The sequence below is a fragment of the Triturus cristatus genome, chromosome 3_1 (assembly GCF_964204655.1).
Source record: "Triturus cristatus chromosome 3_1, aTriCri1.1, whole genome shotgun sequence".
NCBI classification, from domain to species: Eukaryota; Metazoa; Chordata; class Amphibia; order Caudata; family Salamandridae; genus Triturus; species Triturus cristatus.
The window spans coordinates 633,770,941-633,794,686 of NC_140583.1; the positions used below are offsets into that span (position 1 = coordinate 633,770,941).

Below are 23,746 nucleotides of genomic sequence, written 5' to 3' on the forward strand. Positions count from 1 at the left end.
TCTACAGGAAAATATCAGTGATTCAATAATACTACTACAGATATTCTTCAAATGCCTCGCTCAAGAAATGCCTGATTGACACTTTCATAGCTGTAGCTCCTATTTACGCGGTCAAATGTAAAGTAGATTAACTGCCCCTGTGTTACTACAACAGATTCTTCTGATCCGTTGGTGATCTCTTTCATTCCCTTTGACTTTAAACCTTAGCTTGGGCTGTGGGCATTTGATAGCCAGATTTCCCTCTGGATTCTTTACTTTTTCACCTCAAACAAGTCAGCTCGACCAGTGTTAACCCCTTTCTGAGGTTCTCATTCACTCACTTTAGAGTTGATCAATCCTTTTGCTCCTTAAAGAAGCCATAAGGGTACTGATTTTTGAAAAGCACGGTCTGGACACTAGCCTTTCCAACTATTGCCCCATTTCCCCTCTCAGCAGCATGCAACTGTTTGAACATTGTGCGGCGAGGCATAGTTGCTCCTCCTTGAAGTCCTTGGACAGTTAGATGATGCACATACAGGCTTTTAACTAATTGCCATGTTGGATTTTGATGAGCTTTCAAATCTCTCATGATGGCAGCGGTATTGATCTATCAGTGACATCTGATGTGTCCTGGATATCCATCAGTGTATCCAGGCGCTTGGGCAGGTGTGTAGGTGGAAGGTCTCCAAGGTGCCTATACGAAGAGCCAGGTCTTCTGCTTCTTGCAGAACTCAAGAAGTGAGTAGGAGGCTCTGATGTGTTAAAGGAGGTTTTTTCCGTGTCTTGGGTACGATGTAGGAGAATGTACGGCCTACTTTCTTGCTTTTGCAGATGTGGGGAATGTGTGCGAGTCACAGTGAGGCAGAGCATAGGTGTCTGATGGGTTGGTGAAAGTATGCGACTGTTCAGGTATTCTGGTCCTGTTTTGTGTAGGGCTGTGTACGTGTCTGTGAGAAGTTTGAATTGGCTGCACTGGTGAATGAGGGTCCAATGAAGCTTCTTAAGGTGCGGTGTGACTTGGGTGCGTCTTGGATTTGAATCTGAATTTTTAAAAATTTATAGAGCGCACGTTCACTATGCAGTTTCTTGGCGCTGGAGGGATTCCTGGGCGGGGAAGGGGCCTAGAGGCTAGGGGGCTAGGGACTAAAAGCTTGCTGGAACAATAGGGTCTTAAGGGCCTTGCGGAACTCCATATAGGAGGGGGAGAGTCGGATGGTGAGCGGGAGGGTGTTCCAGAAAGTGGGCGCGAGGACCGAGAATTTCTGGCCTCCCGATCTTTGTTTCTTGAAACGGGGAATGACAAGTAGGGATTTAGTGGATGAGCGTAGGTCTCTAGAAGGGCAGTAATTGGTGATAGCAGAGTTGATAAAAGCAGGAGCTGTACCAGCCCGAGCTTGAAAAGTAAGGCAACCAAGTTTGAAAAGGGTCCGTTGTTTGATGGGAAGCCAATGAAGGGCAGTGAGGAGGGGAGAGGAGTGGTGAGATTTGGATAGGCCATGTACCAGGCGAGCTGCCTGGTTCTGCACCAGTTGAAGGCGTTGAAGTGCATAGGCGGGAGCACCATTATAAATAATGTTTCCGTAATCGATCTTAGATAAGACCATGGCCATTACAATCAATTTGAGTGCAGAGAGAGAGAAAAACCGGGATACTTTCCTAATGATACGCAAGGAGAAGAAACAACAGAACTAATGTGGGAATGAAGTGTCAAATGATAATTGAGTGTGATACCAAGGGTCTTAACTGAATGAGAAGGGGTGGGAAGTAAACCAAGAGAGGGGGGCCAAAATGAGGGAGACCAAGGGTTACCACTGCCGCCAGTCAGTACCAGCTCTGTTTTATCCGGGTTGAGTTTGAGATGGTTCGCATTCATCCAATCCCGGATAAACAGCATGACGGACTGGAAGCTAGTGATACCTAATGAGGGGGAGGAGAAATTAAAAATAAGTTGGAGGTCATCGGCATAGTTGTAGACTGTGACCTCCATTTGTTGCAGTGCAAAAATAAGGGGGAAAATGTAAAGGTTACATTATGTATGTGAATTAATGGAAAAACAAAAACTGAGAAACCACATTGGAGGAAACTAAATAATGGAAAACCAATTTAAGCACAATGTTAAAGGAAATGCAAATATTTTGAAGGCAAGAATTTTAAGGAATAATTAAAAATCACATTAAACTTGGGTAGAGTTTAGTGTTAGTGAGTGGTTTTTAGGATCAGGGATGGATGCTGTTTAAGGGTGCTGAGTGGTTTTTAGGATCAGGGATGGATGATTTTTAAGGGTGCTGAGGGATGTTAGTGGTCCTTCACAGGTATAGTTCAGATGTAGAAAGAGGTTTTTAGTGTTCAAGGATGGGCAGAGTTCAGGGTTGGTGAGGATTTCTTAGGGATCAGGAACAAAATGAATTTATGAGACTAAGGGGTTTTTAGGGCTCACGAGTAAGTGGAGTGTTGTGGTATTGAGGATTTTGGAGGGTTCACGGACAGGTGGAGTTTAGGGCAGGCGAGGGATTTTAGTGGTCCGAGATGGGTAGAGTTTATGGGCAGAAATATTTAGCGTTCAGGAATGGGTGGAGTTGAGGGTTAAGAGCTCCGGGATTGGTGGAGTGTAGGGGTGGTGAGGGGTGTTTTCGGCGATCAGGTGTGAGTGGTGTTTAGGGGTCGTGATGGTTTTGTTTTTAGTGTTCAGTGATAGGTGTAGTTTAGCCCCTTCCGTGCTCCCGTCGGCCAACGGCCGTCGTGAGCACTACCTGGTTAGTGCTGCGCACGTCCGTTGGCTGACGCGCGCCCGCGCTTTTTTTCAAACCGCTGCACCGTGGCGGAATTCACGGTGCTGTTAGGGGTGGTGAGGGAGTTTAAGAGTTCAGAGATGGGTGAGATTTAGCATATAAAGGGTTTTTTAGGTTTCAGGCCTGGGTGGAGTTTAGGGGTAGTGTGGGTTTTTAGGGGTCAGGGATGGGTGGAGTTTAGGGGTAAAAGAGCCTTTTAGAGTTCAGCGATGGGTGGAGTTGAGGTATGGTGAGGGGGTTTCATGGTTTAGGGGTGGGTAGAGCTTAAGGCTAGAAAGGGTGGTTAGGTTCAGGCATGAGTGGAGTTTTGGTGTGATAAATGTTTTTAGTGAGCCTGGCTGGATACTCTATAGGGGCTGTGAGGAGGTCAGGGATGGCTGGTGTTTTTCAAAGCAGCCGAAATAGGAGTTTTACATGTAAAATATATAAATACAAAAAATTGTCTCCTGAAGCAGTGTGCTGAAATAAATACCTCCTGACAAAAATGTTTCTGGAAATGAGACCTGCAATCATTACACCTTGGAAATAAGCATGCCGAAAGCCAATTTTGAAAGTCATTCTATGAATTGGTTTCTATGAAATGGTAAATGCCCTTCATCCTGCAAATTTCCATTAAGCAGTTTAGGTGAAATGGCTTCTCAGCAATGGTATTACATGAAATCGTTTTTCTATTAATTCACGTACAGCCCTATAAGATACTTTGCTCCAGACTATAAAACGTAGACAGTGGAGGTAAGACCTTTAAATACATTTTCTACTCCCAGTTAGTTTATTTAAATATAATCTTTCAAATACTACTTTGGCTGCAGAGAGCCCCAGAGGCAAGTGTGTCCATTATATTTAAAATATCCATGTTGGGCCTCCGTCTAAAGTCATCTATTGGAATGGCCTCTTCTTTTACAAATCAATACTCTTCAGGTTAGGAGGTGGGATGCTATTGTCTGGAGCATTTCATGGGCAACGATTGGGAGTAATTGTGAAGTTATAGGCTCAAACTGAACTGTGCTAAGATTGGAACTATTGTAAATGGGGGAGAGCAGAACAATGGACTCCTTCCTACTGACGATCGTCCATGGGCCATGCCCTAGACTGCTGTAGATGTTCAAGAGCCTGTGCTTCAGGTTCAGCAGTGATCTGGAGTTGATGGATCAATCAGCAGTCCTTCTATCCCCTTTTCTTAACACCTCAGACAATTCATACTTACTGGGTGCCCTAATGCACTTATATCCTTCTCCTGGCAAACTTTATAGCTTCCAGTGCTCTAGTGCCCGGGTCTTGGGAGGCCGCTTGCAAAAAACGAGCAAGAGACGACCCCTCAAACTACAGGCCCATTAGTCTGATAGACGCTCTGCAGAAGGTCTGTGGCAGAGTTCTTCTGCAGAGGCTTCAACTATGGATGGAGGATGAAGCCATTCTCTCCCAGTACCAGGCTGGTTTTAGGGCAAGGACTAGAACGATTGACCAGGTGTTTAGGCTGTTGCTTATTTACTGGTAAGTACTGGTGATTGGCCAGGGCAGCCTTTATAGCGCATTCATTGATTTAAGGACTGCCTTTGACCTGGTTCCTAGGAGTAAGCTGTGGTCAACACTTTGAGGATGAAGGGGGGAGTGTCCATCTTTCTATCTGTTGGTCAGGTTACACAAAGGTAATTATGCCCAGGTCAGATGGGGGGGCACAAGGTCAACTAACCGAGCGCATCCCCGTCACCAGAGGAGTCCGTCAGGGTTGTGTTTTGGCTCCCATCCTAACCTCTCTTTAGAATGGGGTGGTTAGCTTTCTGCAAGGTGATCCAGCTGATGCACCAACCTGGCGGATGATAAGGTACCAACCCTCTTGTTTGTTGATGCCACCCTGCTGGTGTCAAAGACCCCAGTTGGGCTTCAGCATCTAATAAACAGGTTCCAATCTTTTTGTGCTAATCAGGGGTTGGTCATTAATACTCTAAAAAAAATGTATGGCCTTTAACCCCCACAAGTCCTATTAAAACAATCCATTGCTGGGCGGGACCCCTCTTGAAAGGGTCGACACCTTCGACTACCTTGGTGTCCGACTCTGACAAAATGTCATGGAAGCCCCACCTAGCAAAGATGCTGATGGGAAACAAACGAGTGGCTGGAGCACTCGGGAAAGAACACCGCACCTCACATAGTAGGCCGGTAGCCCCAGCCCTCCAAGTTTATGACGCCAAAGCAACAAGTATGGCTCTTTATGGAGCAGAGTAATGGGGATTCAACAAGATTGACGACCTTTGCAGGTCCGAGCACTAGTTTCTCAGGGACCTGGTGATGCTACCTAAAAACGTTCCCCTCACCTCCCTAATGATTGACATGGGCAGGCGGGCTATCGGCGACACAGCCAGGCTGCGCCCACTGCTCTTTTGGGCCCGCATTAGGTGAACTCCAGAGCTCCTTCCCTATGCTGAAGCCCTTACTGAGGTCACTCGGATAGATACCGGCTGTAAATCAGGTTGGATCTCTAACACTAGGAAAATCTTGTCAGCCAAGGGGCTCCAAGCGCACTGGGATAGGCAGGACCGCCCCAAGGAAAGACTAACTTAAACGTTTGTACTGGGAATGGGTGGACCGACAGGAATCCTGAAAACCGAACGTGGGTAGACTAACGGCTGACTTTTACTTACACAAACAGATTAGATATCTAGAGCCCTTTTTAGATACAATCAAGGTCCCTAGGCACAGGATGTTCTACATGCACTTTAGGTTGGGCACTCTTCCTGTTTGTGAGATAACCTCGAAATGGCACCCACGCAACCAGACGCTAACAGATTGTCCCTGTTGCATGGCCCACTTGAAAGTGTTGCCCATGTTATGTTTGCATGCCCGGCATATAACACCCCGCGGGCCAAAGGCTAAAAGCGATTTGCAGACAACTGAGTACACGGGACTATCGGGAAGCCCTGCGCATCCTTAGATCTGATCCTAGACCTTTCTTTGTTTGGCAAAGTTCCTTAGCCCTGCATGACTTTTTAGTCGGAAAGCCCTGACAAGAGCGGCACAGCCCCAAGCTGAATGTAGCTGAGATGAAATTGCCACAGGGCCCTAAGAGTGCTCACCCAAGTTTTAAAAAATCTCTACTTTGGTTTAGCGGTGATTTTCATTGAGCCGATTATAGGGATTCTTATTAAGACGAACTTTTATGCAGTACCCTTTCTTCCCTTTTCATTTAATCCAATGCACGTTTTTATTGAAGTGTTGTATATTTAATTTTTAATCAATTGCTCTTGACAAGTGCTCCGTATACCAAGTGTATAACAGTGTATCTTGCTGGACTGTTTGTGTAAATGACTTTTATATTATTGTTGTATGATACGTCTATTGTGCATTTTATCTATATAATGTTTTTATAGCTTTTATGACACTAGTTGTCCAAATAAAGTTTATACAACAACGTTATTGTTTTATGTAAACAAAAAAGTAAAATGTTTCCCTTTATTTTATCTTTTTTACTGCTTGAGGTGTTTTTGGGTGCGACGGTGGGGCATTTTGAGAGTAAATATAGGTTTGAGTTTAACCCAGGGCTTGGTTTGTGTAGCGATAATAATAGTGCAGTTCTGGGAGGGAGCTATTATGCTGAAACTGGAAAATGTAAAGTGCAGGTTACACACCTATTGTTGCAGTAGGTACATTAACCTACGTTTTAAAGGAGCTGATTGTAACATGTAACAAATTATTTGCAGTCTGTTTATTGGTTGCATTAACCTACTGAGCTTTCTCACTGGAATTAGAATGTGGCCAAATGAAAACACATTGATCCCTGCAACTGGTGCCCTTACCCATAATTGTGTAATTAAAATGTGACCTGCAGGCAAAATCTATGTCATTAGCCCCTTGAACCGTGTCATGGATTGGTACGTCAGGAAAGTTAGAATTCTGATATAGTCACATTTTAACTGGCACCTCAGTCACATTTGAACATAAAGCATAGTTTTTTTGTTGTTGTTTTTTTTTACTACTACTTCCTTTAGCTGCCCCTCTTTTTGAGTTCTGGTTCCTTAGAGATTGTCGCTGTTCCCTTTTTTGCTTCACTGTTTTTTGCTTATTTTCTTTATTCTTTACCTTTATGATATTACGTGGTAACAGCTCTGTTTTTTAATCTGACATCCTCCTAGTTTGTCCCTTTTCTATCTTTTCCTCTCCTTTCATCTTTCCGTCCTATTTTCTCTCGCTTCCATTGCCTTATGTTGGTGAAGTGAAGAACGGGGCAGAATCTACAATTTTTTTTCTAACTATAGCTCTTAAGAGTTTCTACAAAGTATAGAGGACAAGAAAAGTACCCAAATGCTCCACATTGTTTTTGAGACACAATCACACACTCAGTCCCGACAGAGACCTTACAGACCCACACACATTTCAGACACACTGCTCAGACAAACATATCACTCAACAAATGCGCACACAACCATCCAGCATGATGCACTGTCCTGCAAAGAGACACCCTGCACTGCTGGATACATACACCCAGTTAACTTGCCTGACTTAGACCACTTCATGCTTTTAGACACCCTCCGTGTGTGTGTGTATGCATATGCACACACACTACCTGGAAACGGCTCCGGCACAGTCATACAACCTCCAGAAAAGACAAACCCTCTTGCAGAAACACATCCCTCGAAGACAAACAATTGCACGGATGCATACATGTACCAAACATTACCACCCACCCATCAACGATATCTTTTGCAGACTTACACCCTGCAGACACCTATACCCTTGCATGCACTCTCCTGAAATTTGCAAACCAAGGCACAAGCAAATATGCTCTGAGACAAGCAGACCTAGTAAACCGACCGTCCTATTGGCACATCCTTCTGCCTTGAAGAATGAAAACCGAGGTGACTGGGCATCAGAGGAAGGGATCAGGCCGGGGATTGGTGTTTACACCTCCAGCAAGTAGGAGATGATGCAAACTTGGGGACAGTGCAGAGACTGCCTTCAGCGGACAGATGGCTGCCTGCAGGAAAGATCAGGATGTCCTGTGGATCCATTAGTGAAACAAGAATTTAATGCTTGGATCAAACATGTATGCAAAGAAGACAAGAAACTCTTGTTGAAGTCTTCACCTAGTGGTGCAACCAGCAGTAAAAATAGTGGAATGACGTTGTGGGCAGAGGATGTAACATTCGTACAGTATCTTTAGAAAGTTTATATGATAACGATGCATTACAGACTGAAGATATCTGTGAAAAGTGATGGTATCTCGATAAAAGACTGTTTTCTGTAATAAAAACAGCTTTAAATGTTTCATGGAAAACTCGAGGATGAAATAATTTGGTTAAAGAGACGCTGCAATGCTAATCTGCTATCGAGGATTGCCTTACAAGGAAAGGGGCAGGCAAAAGAAAAGAGGGTCTCACACATGCGGTAAACGAGGCTCAGGGTGCACTTGGGCCCAGCACTGAAGAGAGAAAGCGGGACCAATCCAAGTTGAATGTGTAGGAAGGTCGGATCTTTCTGCATGGTTACCCCAGTTTATGCCTGGTGGTGTTATGGTTTCCGACTAGTCTGGCTGGGATCCTGCTAATCAGGACCCCAGTCTCTGTGCTTTCTCCCTTAAATTGGTTATGGTGAGTACTTGGGTACATCCCAGATTGGCTACTCGTGTACCCTTACAAGTCCCTAGTATATGGTACTGAGGTACCCAGGGCATAGGTACACCAGGGGTCTCCCATGGGCTGTATCATGTATTATGCCACACATGAGAGATCACTCAAATTGTGACTAAGGGCCTGCCATTGTAGCCTGTGTAAGCTGGTGCTATGATAACTTATGACAGATCTAGGTTTCCATATATTTGAGGTCACTGCACTTAAAACCTATGTCATCCATCAGGCAGGCCTTTCAATCCTGAAGGCAGGGTGCTCGGTTCTAAGTGTGAGGGTGGCTCTGCATGAGCAGGACACCCCTACAACCTTCTCCCGGGTTGTAATTGCATTGGCCATTACAAGACATAGGGTGGCCATTCGTCATTACGCGATGACCAGCTCTAAACTGGCTGTAACGAACCCTGTCATGCTTGGTATCAAACATGTTGGAATCATACCCCCACACCGTAAATGGTGTGGAGGTATGATTCCATGTACTGTAAAGCTCCTCTGGGAGGCCCTTCATGCTTCCGGTACCAGTCTTCCAGAACCGGACAGCAAGCTGGGGCTGCTGCGGACCAGAGACCGGTTTCTGCCCGCCTGCTGCTGAGACAAACTTGAGCCGGAGAAGGCAGAACAATGGGTATCCTGTCACGGGGAGGTGTGACCACCTCCCAGACAGGGTTTAGTGTATTGGGGCAGGGTGGGAGCGCTTGCCAGCGCTCTCAGTCTGCTCGAAGGGTACACTTGGTGCCCTCCTTGCGTGCTCCAGTTCAAACCAGCTCAGGGAGACATTGGCTCCTGCTCTGGCGCGAAACTGGACAAAGGGCATGGGAGTATCCTCCCCACTGTCCGACCCACTCCTATGGCAGGAACCCCTGAATCGTCCCAACCCTTTTCTTAGGGTACTTAAGGGCAAACCTATTCATCGTGGGACAAGATTCATATCACACCACTTCTTCGACCGTCTTGGCACTCTGGACTTTCCTCTGGGCACAGAGACCGCAACTGGGAAGACTCCTGCTGCTCCTGGTCTTGTCGTCCTGCTAGTCTGCTGCAACGTCTGAGCCTGTGCTCCATACAGGATCCTTGCAAGACCTATGGACATCCAAGACACGTGAAGAAATCTCCATTGAAGTGAAGAAGTCCCTTCCCTGCATCTGCAGGCACCGCAACAAAGCTGACTGGTCTGCTGATCCCAGGATCCCACAGACTCCGAAAGGCTCAGCAACACCGGTGGTGGTTCTTCACTTCTCTCGAGGCTTGCACTGTCTTCTCACCGAGTTTGAGGCCAGTTATCCCTCATCGGAGCCGCAGGAACCGAAACCCCGTGCACCGCGTCAAGTTGCCGTTGACAAGGTTTGTTGGCTCTCTTCCTCAGAGATCTTCGGGCTCCAAGTAGCCTCCACTCAAGTATCTCCTGTGACCAAGATCTTCGTCCTCACCCCATTTCTTGCACCCTGGGCCTGCATCTTTGGTGAGCTGCTCAAGGTCCTCTCGCGACTACAGTGCCTCTGGCCTGTCAGTCCTCTTGAGGTTCTTCTTTGCTTTCAGTGGACTCCCCTGATTGCTCGGGTCCTACTCTGACTCCCCTGTTTGTGGTAAGTCACCTGGACCTTGCAGGTCCCGACATTGCACCTTTTTTGCTTTCCATGTTGGTTGCAGTTGCCAAGGCTTGTTGGGGCTCCCGACGGACAACAACCCCTCAACTCTCGACATCTGACGTGGTAAAATTTGTGAACGGCTCCTGGTCTTCCACTGCGTTGCAGGGTCCACACAGCTGCAGCTCCAAGGTAACCGTCAACTCTCCTGCAACACCCGACATCGGTGGGCATTCGTCTTCCATGCCTCCTGGTCACCCCTGAGTGGCATAGACTCTGTCCCCTCTGCTTACAGGTACTTCTCATCTTGAATCCACCTTTAGGTTCCACCGGACACTTTCACCTTCTTCACCAGCAGCATCTTCCTGAAGTCCTCCATTGAGTTTGAAGGCGGTTTCCAACGCCACTTCGCACCTATGCACCCAGCTTCCCTGGTGTAGGGATCCTGGTTCCTAGGGTATCAACGTGTGGGGTGGCTCTCCAACCTTCTGTCTTCCATGGGGTTTCTTCAGGGTCCACTGGGAAGGGTCCTTCTTTAAAATTGCAATCGCGACTTACCCTTTGACTTGAATTGAGTCCGCGGTTGTGTTCCCACTCTGCAAACAGCCTCCGTGGGAATCCTGGTTACTTACCTCGGGTGGTTCCTGGGGTCCCCAACATTTCTACATCCTCTGGGTACAGTCTTGACTCGAGTAGCAAGTCACAACCCTCTATTTTAGTGTATGGTTTGGTTCCCTCCTGGTGACCACTGTGTATTCGTGCTAATTACCATTTTTATTTGCAAAGTATTGTGTATATCTCCGGGTAGGAGATATTTGTATGGGTCAGTGAGTGTTTTATAATAAATACATATTTCTCTAAATACACTGTGTGGTTCTTTTTCACTTAATCTATACCAATAAGATTTCTTTCTGGTAATACAAGCTGCTTTAAACTCCTTCTGGACTAAGCCTATAGGCTGCTCTGCACAGCTACCACCTAGAGAGCTTTCTAAGGTTGTCTAAGACCACTAAAATCACCACAAGGGTTGTCTGGATTAGTGCAGGGTGCTACACTTACATAAGTGAGCACCATATACTAAGCCAGCCCCCTACATTATGAATCCCTGCAGTGACACAAGCAGGCCCTTCAGACGCACACCCCTTTCAACACATCCCATACCCGTGCTCAGCAGGAGATTCATTACTCAGCACACTGACTGCCAGCATGGAGGTAAAAGAGGTCAATAAGTCCGTGCGAGCCAAGGGCAGGTAAACTTGTCCGCCATGAACAATTGGTAGCTGAAGTCTGCAATAAGGAGGAAATCATCCGAGGCCCAGGGTGAGCTGACAGCACAGGGCAGTGTCAGGAGGAACTGAGATGAAAGGACTGGAGGATCAAAGATGCAAGACGTGGGTCAAAGAACAGAGAAGGTGGACTCTGGAGCCTGGGGAGGTTCAGACATATGAGACTTGGGAGACAGCAAAGACTTAAGGCACGAGCCTCATGTCATAATGTCTCTTCATTCCTATCCAAACACTGTCAGGAAGCTACGAGGTCCCTTTCCCTCACTTTTATGCTCTTCTCAAGGTCCATCATGTATTTCACTATCTCCTCCTGGGAAATCTGATATTTCTGATATTTACAAAAGCCTTGTACCATAGCATAACATTGTGTGATTATTAAAGTATTTCCTGATGTTTATACAGTAAGACCAGTGTGCAGTTGATTATTGATATTGGGACGCATTTAACATTTGGAGAGCCCTGCTGTTGCCTGTTCAATGGAGACGGGTCCACTTCAGTTAAAATATCCACCACTCGGGCACCATTTTACACTCAGTGCTATTGCATACTATAAAGGTGCCTTTATAGTATCAACGTAATGCAGCATAGGTCGCCATATCATGGTGACGATCGAGGCGTTATTTTTGTTTGTATGCCCGTTTCTGTGAAACAAAAATGTGCAGGGAGTGTTCCGTTGGATAAGGGGTCATTGCTGACTTTTCCAGCACAGGGGTGCCAGGCCTTACATGGCAGACACCGGTGGAAAAATCAGCAATCAGAAAACTTGCTCTAAATAGGATGGTCCTCTCAATATTCAGAAGCTGGCAGACCTGTGGCAGGTGGACCCCAAGGTAAGAGTATGCCAAGTGAAAGCTTGCTGAGATTCTCAGATAGCAGGTGATCCACCTGGTAAGAGTATGCCACGTAAGGCTTGCTGAGATTCTGCCATCAGATGGCAGGTGGACCACTAGGTAAGAGTATGCCAAGTAAAGCTTGCTGAGATTCTGCCATCAGTTGGTGGGTGAGCCTAAGGGGAAGAGTATGCCACGTAAAGCTTGCTGAGATTCTGCCATCTGATGGCGGGTGGGCCACCAGGTGAGAGTATGCCAAGTGAAAGCTTGTTGAGATTCAAGCATCAAAAACCAAGAAGTCTCCTCCCACCTCTAAATGAAGCGAGGCAACCACAGGTGTGGAGGAAAGCCATATCCACCCATTTAATGCACATATCCTGTGTTGCCACACCCTATTTGAGTCCATTATCTACAGTTCCCATCACTACTACAATAAAAACAAGCATTGGCAAAGTCAATAGATGTGGCCTTAGCAAGCTGGTACAACAATTGTTTTTGTTTTGAACATATGCCCCAACAGTGTAAAAAAAATGCTGATGTCTAAACGTAGCAGCTTTATGCTTGTACTAAAGAATTTACATTTATTTAAGAAATAGTAAACCAGCATATCTAGAACAAGCATAGAAAAAAAATGGTTTGTTTTAATGCACAGGATTCTTATTGGCACAAAGAAAAGGCATTGTTGACTTTGAGTTACTTTAATGTGAAGACTAAGTGTGGACACACAAAGATGACTACAAATATAATAAAAAGGACAAAGAGTGGAAATCATTGACAAATTATTGCTCTGTCAGCCTGGCACTAACTTGCACGTCTTTTAGGAGGATGTGGACATGTGATAAGTAAAATGCTGTTGGGCGCAGTGCAAGAGAGCCAATGGCTGAAGTGAACTGACCCATTGCCCGTGGCTTATCCTGTGGTGAAAAATGCAAAACGAACTATTGATGGACAGAATGCAGATCAATGTCATACATTCATCCCAGTACAGAGATCTGGGCCTAAATTCATCGTTTTTTGCTCACCATGCCATTCCAGTTTGGATCCAGCCATATGCAAATCAGTCTTGACCCTGTGCCCAATGGAAAGAGTCCAGCCCGAACTGCCAGGCCAGGTCCTCCCTGGACTGGAAACAAGCATCCTAGGATCGGTTTCGGGGTTTCACCCCTCTTCAGCCAGGATAGCTTGATTCCAGTGGCATGGAGAGCACGGGACTCACGTCTGAGCAAAATTATGTGTCTTTTGCTTTCTCGCTCTAAGTGCGCCAGGTATGCCCAGACGTGGGCCCTGAGCTCACTGTGCCACTGGAATCAAGCTATCCTGGCTGAAGAGGGGTGATACCCCGAAACCGGTCCTAGGAATCTTGTTTCCGGTCCAGGCAGGACCTGGCTTTGCAGTTCGGGCTGAACTGTTCCCATGAGGCACAGGGTCAAGACTGATTTGCATATGGCCAGGTCTAAACTGGGGTGGCATGGTGAGCAAAAGAATTATGGATTTAACCCAGATCTCTTGACTGGGGGTGAATGTTTTGATTTGTTCTGCATTCCGTCCATCAATTATGTGTCTTCTGCTTATCTTGTGGTGGGCTGAAGCAATACTTTCCTCATCCTCATACCGACTTAGGTGATAGCAGAAGTGCTGTAATCACAGGCAGTGCCATAGAAAGTCATGCGATACTGAAGTGTCAAAGCTAAATGAACCTGCTATTGACAGCGTTTTGCACAAACGTCTGTTCTGGAACTTTGCCACTGAAAGAATCTACAGATGCAAACTCAAGACGGATACTGAAACCATTTCGGAGTATGCACATACACACACACACTACCTGCGAACGGCTCCTGAACAATTGCACAGCCTCCTGAAAAGACAAACTCCCCTTGCAGGTGTTGGGGTTTTGAGTTAATGATGATCCAAATCACACAGTTTAAAATATATAAGGCTGCCACATGCGCCTTGTTTCTGAAGTAATTGCTGTTTCCATTGTGCAACCAGCAGGGTGTGTACACTTAGTCAGAACAGCAACAGAGGGCATAATGGATAAATATGTGAATAGTTTCAAGCATGGACTAGAGCTTTGTGCTAAAATCAAGACTCCTAGTGGATTCAAATTGGACTGATTTTGTGCATCTTTTGGAGCAATGAAGTCTGCTGGCAGTACAGACGGCCTTCGTTTACACATGAACACATGTTTAAACAGGGATACGCGCATAGAATCTTTTTTCAGAGTCTGCAATCATTAATGCTTTTCATTTTGTGTAAGAAAAGTATTATTTTTTTTCATTCCAGATGTCCCCCCACTTTTTCTCCTCAGTTGGACTACTGGATGCTGGTTTTCGACTCTGGTGCACTGGAGCCTGCTAGCCAGGCCCCAGTACTCTTTCCCCAAAACACTTAAGTTTACATTTTTATCCCCAGTTGGCAAAGGACATTAACCCCTTATAAGTTCCTAGCATATGGTACCATTGATACCCATGGCATGTGCGTTAAAGGGGTCACCAGAGCCGGAAGCACTGTTTGTGCCACCCTCAGTTACTCAAGTAAGCTACTGAAAGCTGACCTACCATTGCAGACTGCAGGAGCAGTGCAAACTGCTTTAGCCCTAAATGCCAATGTGTGATAAAGTCAGTGCACTGTTTTTAATATGTCAGTCACTCCTAAGGAAGGCCTCTTAAAGCCCAGGAGGCAAGGTGCTGTATGTTAAAGGTTTGGACATGTACGTGCTAACTTATATGTCCCTATAGTGACCTTGACCATTAAAGGATGCTATGAATAGGCCATCCATAGGATAACATGGGCTGGCCCCCAGGCAAACCTAAGGTGGGCATCTCCTTTATGGTCCCTCCTAAATATGTCATGTTTGGTATCAAACACCATGCCTTCTCACCCCTGACACAAATTTGTGTTGAAGACGATGTGTCCTGCACCCAGGTGGCTAACTTAGAGGGTGTCCCCCTGGTTGGTTAAGCCTTTCCTGTGCTTTGGCTGGCAGTCCGCGCTTGCTGCTGCGAAGACGGGATTCTGACCCCCTGCCAGGAGGTGTGAAATCTTCCGAAAGTCAGAAGCAATGACTGGACGGGAAGTAGTTCACACCTCCCTCCCAGTTAAGGCTGGCTAGTCAAGTGGCACATCAAGGCGGTGAGCTTTAAAGGCTGCAACTCCTGTCATATGCAACCAGGCTGCCTTCCAAAGGAGGAAACCGCCCTCCCCTAGGCACTGGGACGGGGAGCATGGCTGCGAGCCAATGCGTTGCAATTCAATGGGTCAAAAACGGAGGTACTCTACTGCTCCTTGGACCGAACTCCCCGTACACTACCGGCCGATTTTTGGCCAGTGTCCATCCCGGGCTCGGTGGAGGCGGCAGATTCAGCTCGCAACCTGGGAGTTCTATTCGAACCCAATTTGCAGCTCGATGCCTCCGTAAACAAAACGGCAGCAACATGTATGGGTTTGCTCCGTGCTCTACGGAAAATCTTGCCACTTCTTCCACGGGGCTCCAGAGCTGAGGTAGTGCGTAGTTCCATTCTTAGCAGGATTGACTACTGCAACGCACTACTTCTGGGTGCCCCTAAGACCCTGGTCCTAAAGCTACAAAGGATACAGAATATGGCCGCTAAACTGGCCTTGTCTCGACCACGGTCCGCCTCTTCATCGGCAGCTTTGGCCGATTTACACTGGCTCCCAGTCCAGCAGAGAATTGCGTTTAAGGCTCTCTGCCTTGTTTTTAGGGCCCTGCATGGACTGGGACCAATACCTCTTCAGACTCTCTTCCTCTGGTATCAGGCAGCCAGACCTTTAAGATCATCTTCGGCGTTCTTGGTAAAAGTCCCTAAAATTAATAGAACGAGAATGGGTGGTCGCGCTTTTAGTTTTGCGGCTGCCACGCTGTGGAACACTCTCCCCTTAGCATTAAGGAGCTGCCTTGATCTGCTCACTTTTAAAAAGAGCCTTAAAACTTACTTGTTCCCCAGAGTAATGTAGCTGTTTAATAGATGCACGGTTAGGTCTCAGCGCCAGGATACCCTTTGGGTGACAGCTGCGCTCAATAAGCAATAAATACATACATAGGCACATTTTTACCCGGACAGGCAAGTTAATTACTTGGTCAGGAGGCATACAGCCCCAGAAGGTTAGACACACCTCTAGGGCGGGCTTCCTGGTCTGTACAGCTGAGGAGACTTCTGCCATTTTTAAAGTGGTAGACTAGTGGGTTCTTGGTAGATAAGTGGACAATACACCCCCAAATTTGTCACTTCAGGGGTGGATTAGCTGCCGGCTAGGGGTAGTATCGTTTTGGACACTTGCCCCCACACTCCTAAATGTTGAATTTAAGGTCTACCCCTGACACCAGAACCTCAGTTTTGATTTAACTTGCATCAAAGAGGACAAAGAAGAGGCCCAAGTCTGCGACAGGATTTTCACGAACCAAAAGAGGAAGACGTTGCATCTGTGGCAACACTCCTGGAACTGCATGATCAACGCTCGTTCTAGGCTAAAGGTCGGTTCCCCCAGACGGATGGATCTCTGTAGGAGTCAGAAGCAACCGAAGACTCCCCTGACTAGTAGCACTAGTCCCTTGCAAACTGCAAGTAAAATAACACTCCAGGTCCAAAGAATCAATGGCCATCAGGACCTCTGAGGGATCGCCCAAATCCAGATGGTCTAGTTGTATTGTGGGAACTGTAGTCCTGCCCTCCATGAAGTTTCATGCAGCTACTGTGTTCCCGGGACCTTCGGACGTCGCAGTAACTACCTGCTGTGCGTACCGCTGCCAAGGCTTGCTGGTTGCCAGTCCAGCAACTGACCCCTTCACACAACGCTGCATCAAGACGGAACTCCATCCAACCTGCATCCTGTTCCCCCACAGTACAGTGTAAGCGGTAAAAGCAATTCTCCCGCTGCTCCTGTTCAACACCAGGGACAGCTAGGACAACTCTGCACCCGGGCTGCATGGGCCAGGTAAAATTTAACTGACTGTCGAGGCTTGGTCCGGGCACCCGCATCACCTTTACCCTCCGTGGGTTTCACGTAATTCGACCTGCAAGTGACTGATTATCACTTATGGTTTTTACCATTGATCACAATGATAAAGTTTCACTGTATTATTCTGCTCTGATTTTATATCGCTTCTATGATCCACAACTCCAGCTATTTTTTATCTGATTCCATTCATTTTGGTGTCTGAATTAAGATAAAAATCTGTTTTAATTTTTTTAATTGGTGTCTGATTTCTTTAGAATTTTATCAATTACTTAACGTCCTTGTTGGTTCTCTGAAATGCTTAACACATGTTCCTCTAGTAAAGTCTGACTGCTCTTAACCACTCTACCAGGTATGAGCAAAGGATTTATTATTGTGAATCCAAGGACCATCTTTGGGGTTTGTGAGAGTATTGCATGGTGAGGTCTAACCAGCATCACCACATATTACTTCATTTTCCTACATTTCCTCAAAGGGTCTCTGAACAAAAAATGGTAGTGCAGGCGCAACATCGGTACAACATGTCACACTAGATTGAGCAGGGTATTCAAAAGTATTTTAATAAAATAATAGTCCTTTTGATGCAGGATTGTGATGAACTAGCTTTTGTAGAATTGATTTTGCTTAGGTTCCTGCACTTGCATTAGCTTATGAATACTGCTTTTGATCATTTTTTAGATGACTTTCCTGAATCCACTGGAGTGAAACGGATTGTGCAGGCCCTAAATGCCAATGTATGGTCTAATATGGACATGAAGCCAGGTGAGTAACTGTCTTGCTTTCTTTCGGTAGAACGTTATAGTAAAGTCCACAGTTAACAAGTATATTATATGGTAATATCACCTCCATCCTTGTTAATGCCATGAACACGAGCTCAGGACCACTAACACGATTGGCAGTCTACTATCCTCTGAAGTTCCTGCAATAATTTGTTATGTTATTTAAAACATGCAGTTGAATGGTCATTTAAAGTCAGCCAATTTGGATTCAGAGAGCCCAGGCATTATCTGGCTATAAAAGCCTTTGCTTTTTTACTCATACTATGCTTTCAACATGACTCAATGGTTCACTGTTGAACTTGGGGCCTAGAACAGGATTTCTAAAGGGTGTAATTTTTAGTTGGTATGTTTTTTGGATTATTGAACTTCCCCCTCTTTAAGTAGCACACTGGTTGTGTAGGAAGATTAATTTGTGGACTGGTCATTTGTGTCATAATACCTGCAAAAGAATTGTTGACATTATCATGTAAGTCTGCACTGATCTGCTACTGAAATCTCTGTGCAGTGTGCAAGTCCCAGGTTTTAATTGTGGTGGCTTCTCTGTCTTTCATAAAAAATGGTTATTGTTTTTAGGCAATAATAACATCCAATAATTGCAGCACTTCTAGCCTGTAACCTTAGTGACAAAAGCCCTTTATTAGTAATATGGTCTTCTCATCTCTGTCAATCCCAGCGTGATTTATATTTTTTCTATTTTGTATTGACTTAACTTTCTTTACGTATATTATGAATGCTGTATATACTCCAAGAATGGCCACAGTGTGCAGGAAAAAGCCAATGGCTTTAAAAAACCATCCAAGTAGGTGGAGACTCCATGAAGAAGAATGTAGAAGAACTTGCCTCTTTCAATTCCAGACTGGAGTAGATGAGGACTGAATCCAAGTGGAGCAGGGTACTAGGACTTGAAGCAAGGTTCCAGGAGCTGGATTCAGGATATCGAACAGTATACTAAAAGATGCAGCACGATTTCAAGGACTGAAACAAAATTCCAGGTGCAAATAACCAAGAGGGAGAAACTACAATCAGAATTATTGGAGTGTTTGCGATGCAATGAGTTAACAGTTCCAGGAACTTTGTATAGTGAACACACATTAAATGGTGATCGAGGACCAGGAAGTGACCAACTAGAAAGCAAGTTGGTCATGATGGATTGGTTAGTCTTAGTAATCATCAGTGGAAGAAACCATTTTGTATTGGAAAGAATTACCTCCACCCAATCATGTGACCCATGCAGACAGAGAACGCCAACATGGAGGCAGCAAAAGGAACATTTCAGAAGCCCAGAGACTGAAGGGAAGATGAGGTAAGGTTTTTAAAGAAAATAAAAACCACTTTGCTTTATTTTATATGTGCCTACCATCAGGTTCATCTGCTTAACCACCCAAAAATAAATACCAGCATCCTTCCTCACACCTGGGTGGAAAGAAGTAGGAGAGCATTAGAAGATCCCGACCTTCAAGTGAATACCAAGCGCACCAAACACAGCAATTGTTAAATTAAGAAGCGGGGCAGACGTGCTTGAGTTGTACTATCGGGTTTGGTATCTTGCTTGCCACTCTATTTGACCTTGCCTGGTGTAAAATTGAAGCACTTCATAAGTTTTTGTATACATGTTTAAGGATTAGAACGGAGGTTCCGTGGGTCTCATTTGAGGAATAGATCTGAAATTAGACCTATGGAACCTCTTTTCTAATCCTTCTATTATAGCCTGGTTCCAGATTTGGACATAAAGGGTTTGGTCCTGTGTTATAAACTACTATGGTTCATAGTCTGGCAGAGTGTGACATAAATTGAAAACTCTTTTGGGGTATTGCGCTCATTCTTGACTCCTTTTTTGTTGCTGCATAATACAAGATTCAGAAGATAAACACTTCTGCTTTACAAATGTTATCTGTATTGTGCACAGTGACCGAACTCTTCCCTTGGTAAGCTCACACTGACATAGTTCACAGTTGTTTTTCGGATTCCTCATTTTACCAATGCCCATAACTAATGCCCGCTGTTTCACTATTCAACATTGAAACACGACCGGTGCCTGACATAGATACTTTGTTTCAAATGGGCACCGGTATCCACTCTCTTCAATGTTCATTTGCATCTTAATGGTCAACTAGCATTGGTCAGCAGTGTTTAAGGTTTTGCAGCGTGAATCCTTTTCAGGATTCACATGCTGTGCATTATTCCGCCATCTAGTGATTGGGTCCGGAATTGTCTTTGTTTTTTTGTTGTTTCTTTCTTGTTTTGGCCGCTGTCGACCACCATTTGGTGCCAGGTACGTCTCCTGTGTGATGTCGGACGGTATCCTGGAGGTCGACGTGCATTGTAACCATCTTCAGATTATTTTTTCCGCCGTTGGGTCTGGAAGCAAGATGGGAAGCTCCGAAGATTTTTTCTGATTTTTCCCCAAAACTTTAAGAAAACAGAAGAAAGATTGTCGAGAAATCTCATCGACGCCGTAACCGGGGACAGGAGAAGAGCTCTGGTGCCAACACCACAGGGGACCCCATAGGTCCACAAATGGTGAGGTAGGGGACATGGAGAATACCCCATTCATGTTCTGCCCCAAGAGCCACCACAAGTACGCTCAACGCGACCCACATGACGTCTGCAACCTCTGCCTGCGCAAGGACCATCAGAACAAGGACTGTGAGGCCTGCGCAGTGTTCCTGTCAAAGACACTTCGAACCCGCCTAGGGCAAAGAGAGGCCCACTACTCCACGATGTCGCAGACCGCATAGAAAACCTCACTCAGAGACCTGGGTTTCTCCAGCAACGAGGAAGAATAGGGAGCGCCAGCAGAATCGACGCACGAGGGATCGGACGTCGAGGTTGTAGAAGGTGACTCCGAAAAAATCCACGCCCAGAAGAAGGCGAGCGATCCATCAAAGAAGACGGAGAAGGTAAGACACCATAAATATCCATGGGAACCGAAGGGCCACAAACATAAGGCGACGCACAAGGCAGCCCCAACGCCGAGCAAAAAGGCGTTTGAGGGTCAGCCGCGATTTAAAGAATCCCACGGAACCCAACTAAAGGTTACTGAGGAGGAAAAAGCGTTGAAAACGCCAAAGCTGAGGGTGGAACACGTACCCGCGAAAAAGACCACAGCACTGTTGAAAGCTTACGTCGACACTGCTAAGAAGAGAAAATCTCCGGTCTCCGACGCCAAGAGGGCTCTCCAAGTCAAAAGAAAAAGAAAACGACTCAAGGATGAAATGAGAGAGTTTTACACGCCGCTGAAGAAATTTCGAATCCCAAAGGTACCGGTTGCCAACCAGGAGAACGTCGACGCAGAAGATGCAGAGGGAGAAGAAGGTATCTTCGACTCACCCCCTGCCCCAGAACCTCGAGACAAGGAACACGAGGAATACGGGGACGTACCTGAAGAGGAGAGAATCTCCGAAAATGTCAAGGATTCGTGGAACGATCTCGACACTGAAAGCCCGAAGGAAGAGATATGCAGTTATCCTTCGAAAGCTTCGCCTCCAGACGACATAGCTTTCTACATTGACCTAGTCAAGAGGGCCGCAAATCAATTCAGAGTCGCCCTAGAGGAAGAAAAAGGAGACACATGTTTCCTCCTAGAAACCCTGGCCCCAGCTACCAAAGGAACTCAATATCTTCCTATGCTTCCTGGCATTCTGGATCAAGGCAAAGAAACTTTCAAGGAACCAGCTTCAAACAAAGGGGTAACCCCCAGGGTAGAAAAAATATATAAGGCCTCCTCAAAGGACCCAAAATATATTCAGGGAAACACAGTGTCTGACTCAATTATTGTTACCACAGCCAGAAGGAGAGCCAATGCAGTCTCCAACACCAGCCCTCCACAAGAAAATGAAAGTAAGAGGATGGACATGGTGGGGAGAAGAATGGAAAAGGAAGCAGCAACACAGTGGCGCGTTGCAAATTCCAATGCCCCACTGAACAGGTACAGTCACCATCAATGGGATGAGATAGAGGAGTTCCTTAACATTTCCCTGAAGAGGACAGGAAAAGAGCAAAATCTAGTGTCCAAGAAGGAAAGAACGTGGCTAACACTTACCTTAAGTCGGCTTTGAATGCATCAGATACTGCTAGTTGGCAAATGTGCACAGGAACCATCCTGAGAAGACATGCATGGCTCAGAATATCTGGTTTCAAACAGGAAGTTCAAACCTCCATCATCAATAGACCATTCAATGGGGAGGCACTGTTTGGAAAGGAAGTGGATTAAAGAGCTGTCCACTGATGGAGCTTGTCATTGAAAGTAAGTGGAAAGCTCCATCATGAAAGTATGGTGGTTCTTACATGAAACACATGTTGGCTGTCTAACCATCCCCTATCCTCTGACATCCTTCATCTGTAAACAAGGGTCTGGACAAAGAAACCACAACTAATAAAACCTATGATTTATGAAATAATACTTAAGTGTTAGATAGTAACCTTAAGGTATTGCTTTATGAAACTTAACCTCATTCATGTATTGGATATTAATACCAATATATTGAAGAATTACTTTTTTGTGGTGTGTGCAGTCCTGTATGTTTTTTGTAACTGCTTATCTTTAACGCGTTGAAATGACTCATTTCTTCGTTTCTTTCTCTACATATTATTTACATTTCTTATTCGTGCTGCAGCTATAGATAAAAGCTGAGGAGACTATTTTCAACTTTGTTGTAAAGCAAACTCTAAACTGTTACATTGATAGAGCCCAGGAAGTTAGCGATTGCCCTACTAAGAGATTATCATTAGTCTCTAGTTACACTTATTTGAGTGAGGTTTAGGGATTTATTTTGCATGTTATTTCCAGAACAGCACTGGCATTGCCTGTGATATTGTAGAGGCACATTCCAAGAAGGAGAGATTCAATATAATCTCATGCTTGACTTCTTGTATTTTATGTAAGCACGGGTCTTTGGCTGCTCCATCCAGGGCTGGAATATTGATCCCTTTGCTACACTTTCGCTAGATTCTGAGTTGTCTGCGGCTCCCTGAATACACTGTGCTTCAGATATTTTATGAACACCCGAGAAAACTTTTAAGCCCGTGCGATTGCCTATTGCCCGCAGCTGTTCTTGATGCCTAAATTAGCATCAGTCACTGGTCTGCTTTCCACCTGGTTTCAGCATCTTGAAACTGAAGGAGTGCCTGGGTATGCACGAGATTGGGCACAGTGTATTGCATGGAGGCTTATCCATGCAGGCACGCAGACAGCACTTAACTTATTTTGTCACCGGTGTTTGAAGAACACTTTCCACTCTCATCCTGAAGTGGCACTAGGTTCTTTAAACTAGTAAAGCTTATTTACAAAGATATTTTTCCTTAATGTATTCAGTCGTACGCCCATAAAATATGTTTTTATTTCCCCCTCCCTCCATTTCTTTTCTTGCCCTACTTTAATTCTCCGCGTTTGCCCTACTGTAATTCTCCACCTGCTCCTTCGTCTCCTGCCAGGCTGTGGTGCTGCTGTAAGTGCAGGTTGAAGCCTCCCTCGGTACATGAGCTGAGGACGCGTCCGGGATGTTCGCGCCGTTTCATCCTCATTCTCGGGCAGGGCGATCACTGGAGGCCTCGGCAGGATTAGAGTTCACCCATGCAGAGCAGACTGCTCTCCGCTGCCTGCGGACACCCCTCTCTTCAGGGAGGGGCCGTGATTTATCTCTAGCAGTGCGACCACATTTACCATCGTGTGCCCGACAGACGCCGGGTGCCTCATGGTCTCGGTTGGGTTCTCTTAAACAAGGGTTGTTTATTGCCATTGTCCTACCGAGCTGCTTTTATTTTATCCCTTTATTGTGCTCTGGCTCCTGCCTGTACTTTTACTTGTCCCCCACTATGTGCAGTGCATTTCGATAAATGGTTATTATTATTGGAAAATAGAAGTTAAAAAATAGAGGACTGGGGTGCATCGCCCCAAACAGAACACAAC

General features: G+C 45.6%; 1 protein-coding gene across 1 annotated transcript in view; it reads left to right on the plus strand.

Moving 5' to 3' along the window:
* Nucleotides 1-23,746, plus strand: part of AAGAB (alpha and gamma adaptin binding protein) — a 206,363-nt gene that overhangs the window by 108,022 nt on the left and 74,595 nt on the right. Inside the window, exon 5 of the mRNA XM_085644601.1 lies at nt 17,738-17,821. Within this exon, the coding sequence (XP_085500727.1) occupies nt 17,738-17,821 (84 nt within the window). The remainder of the gene's footprint in view (nt 1-17,737; nt 17,822-23,746) is intronic.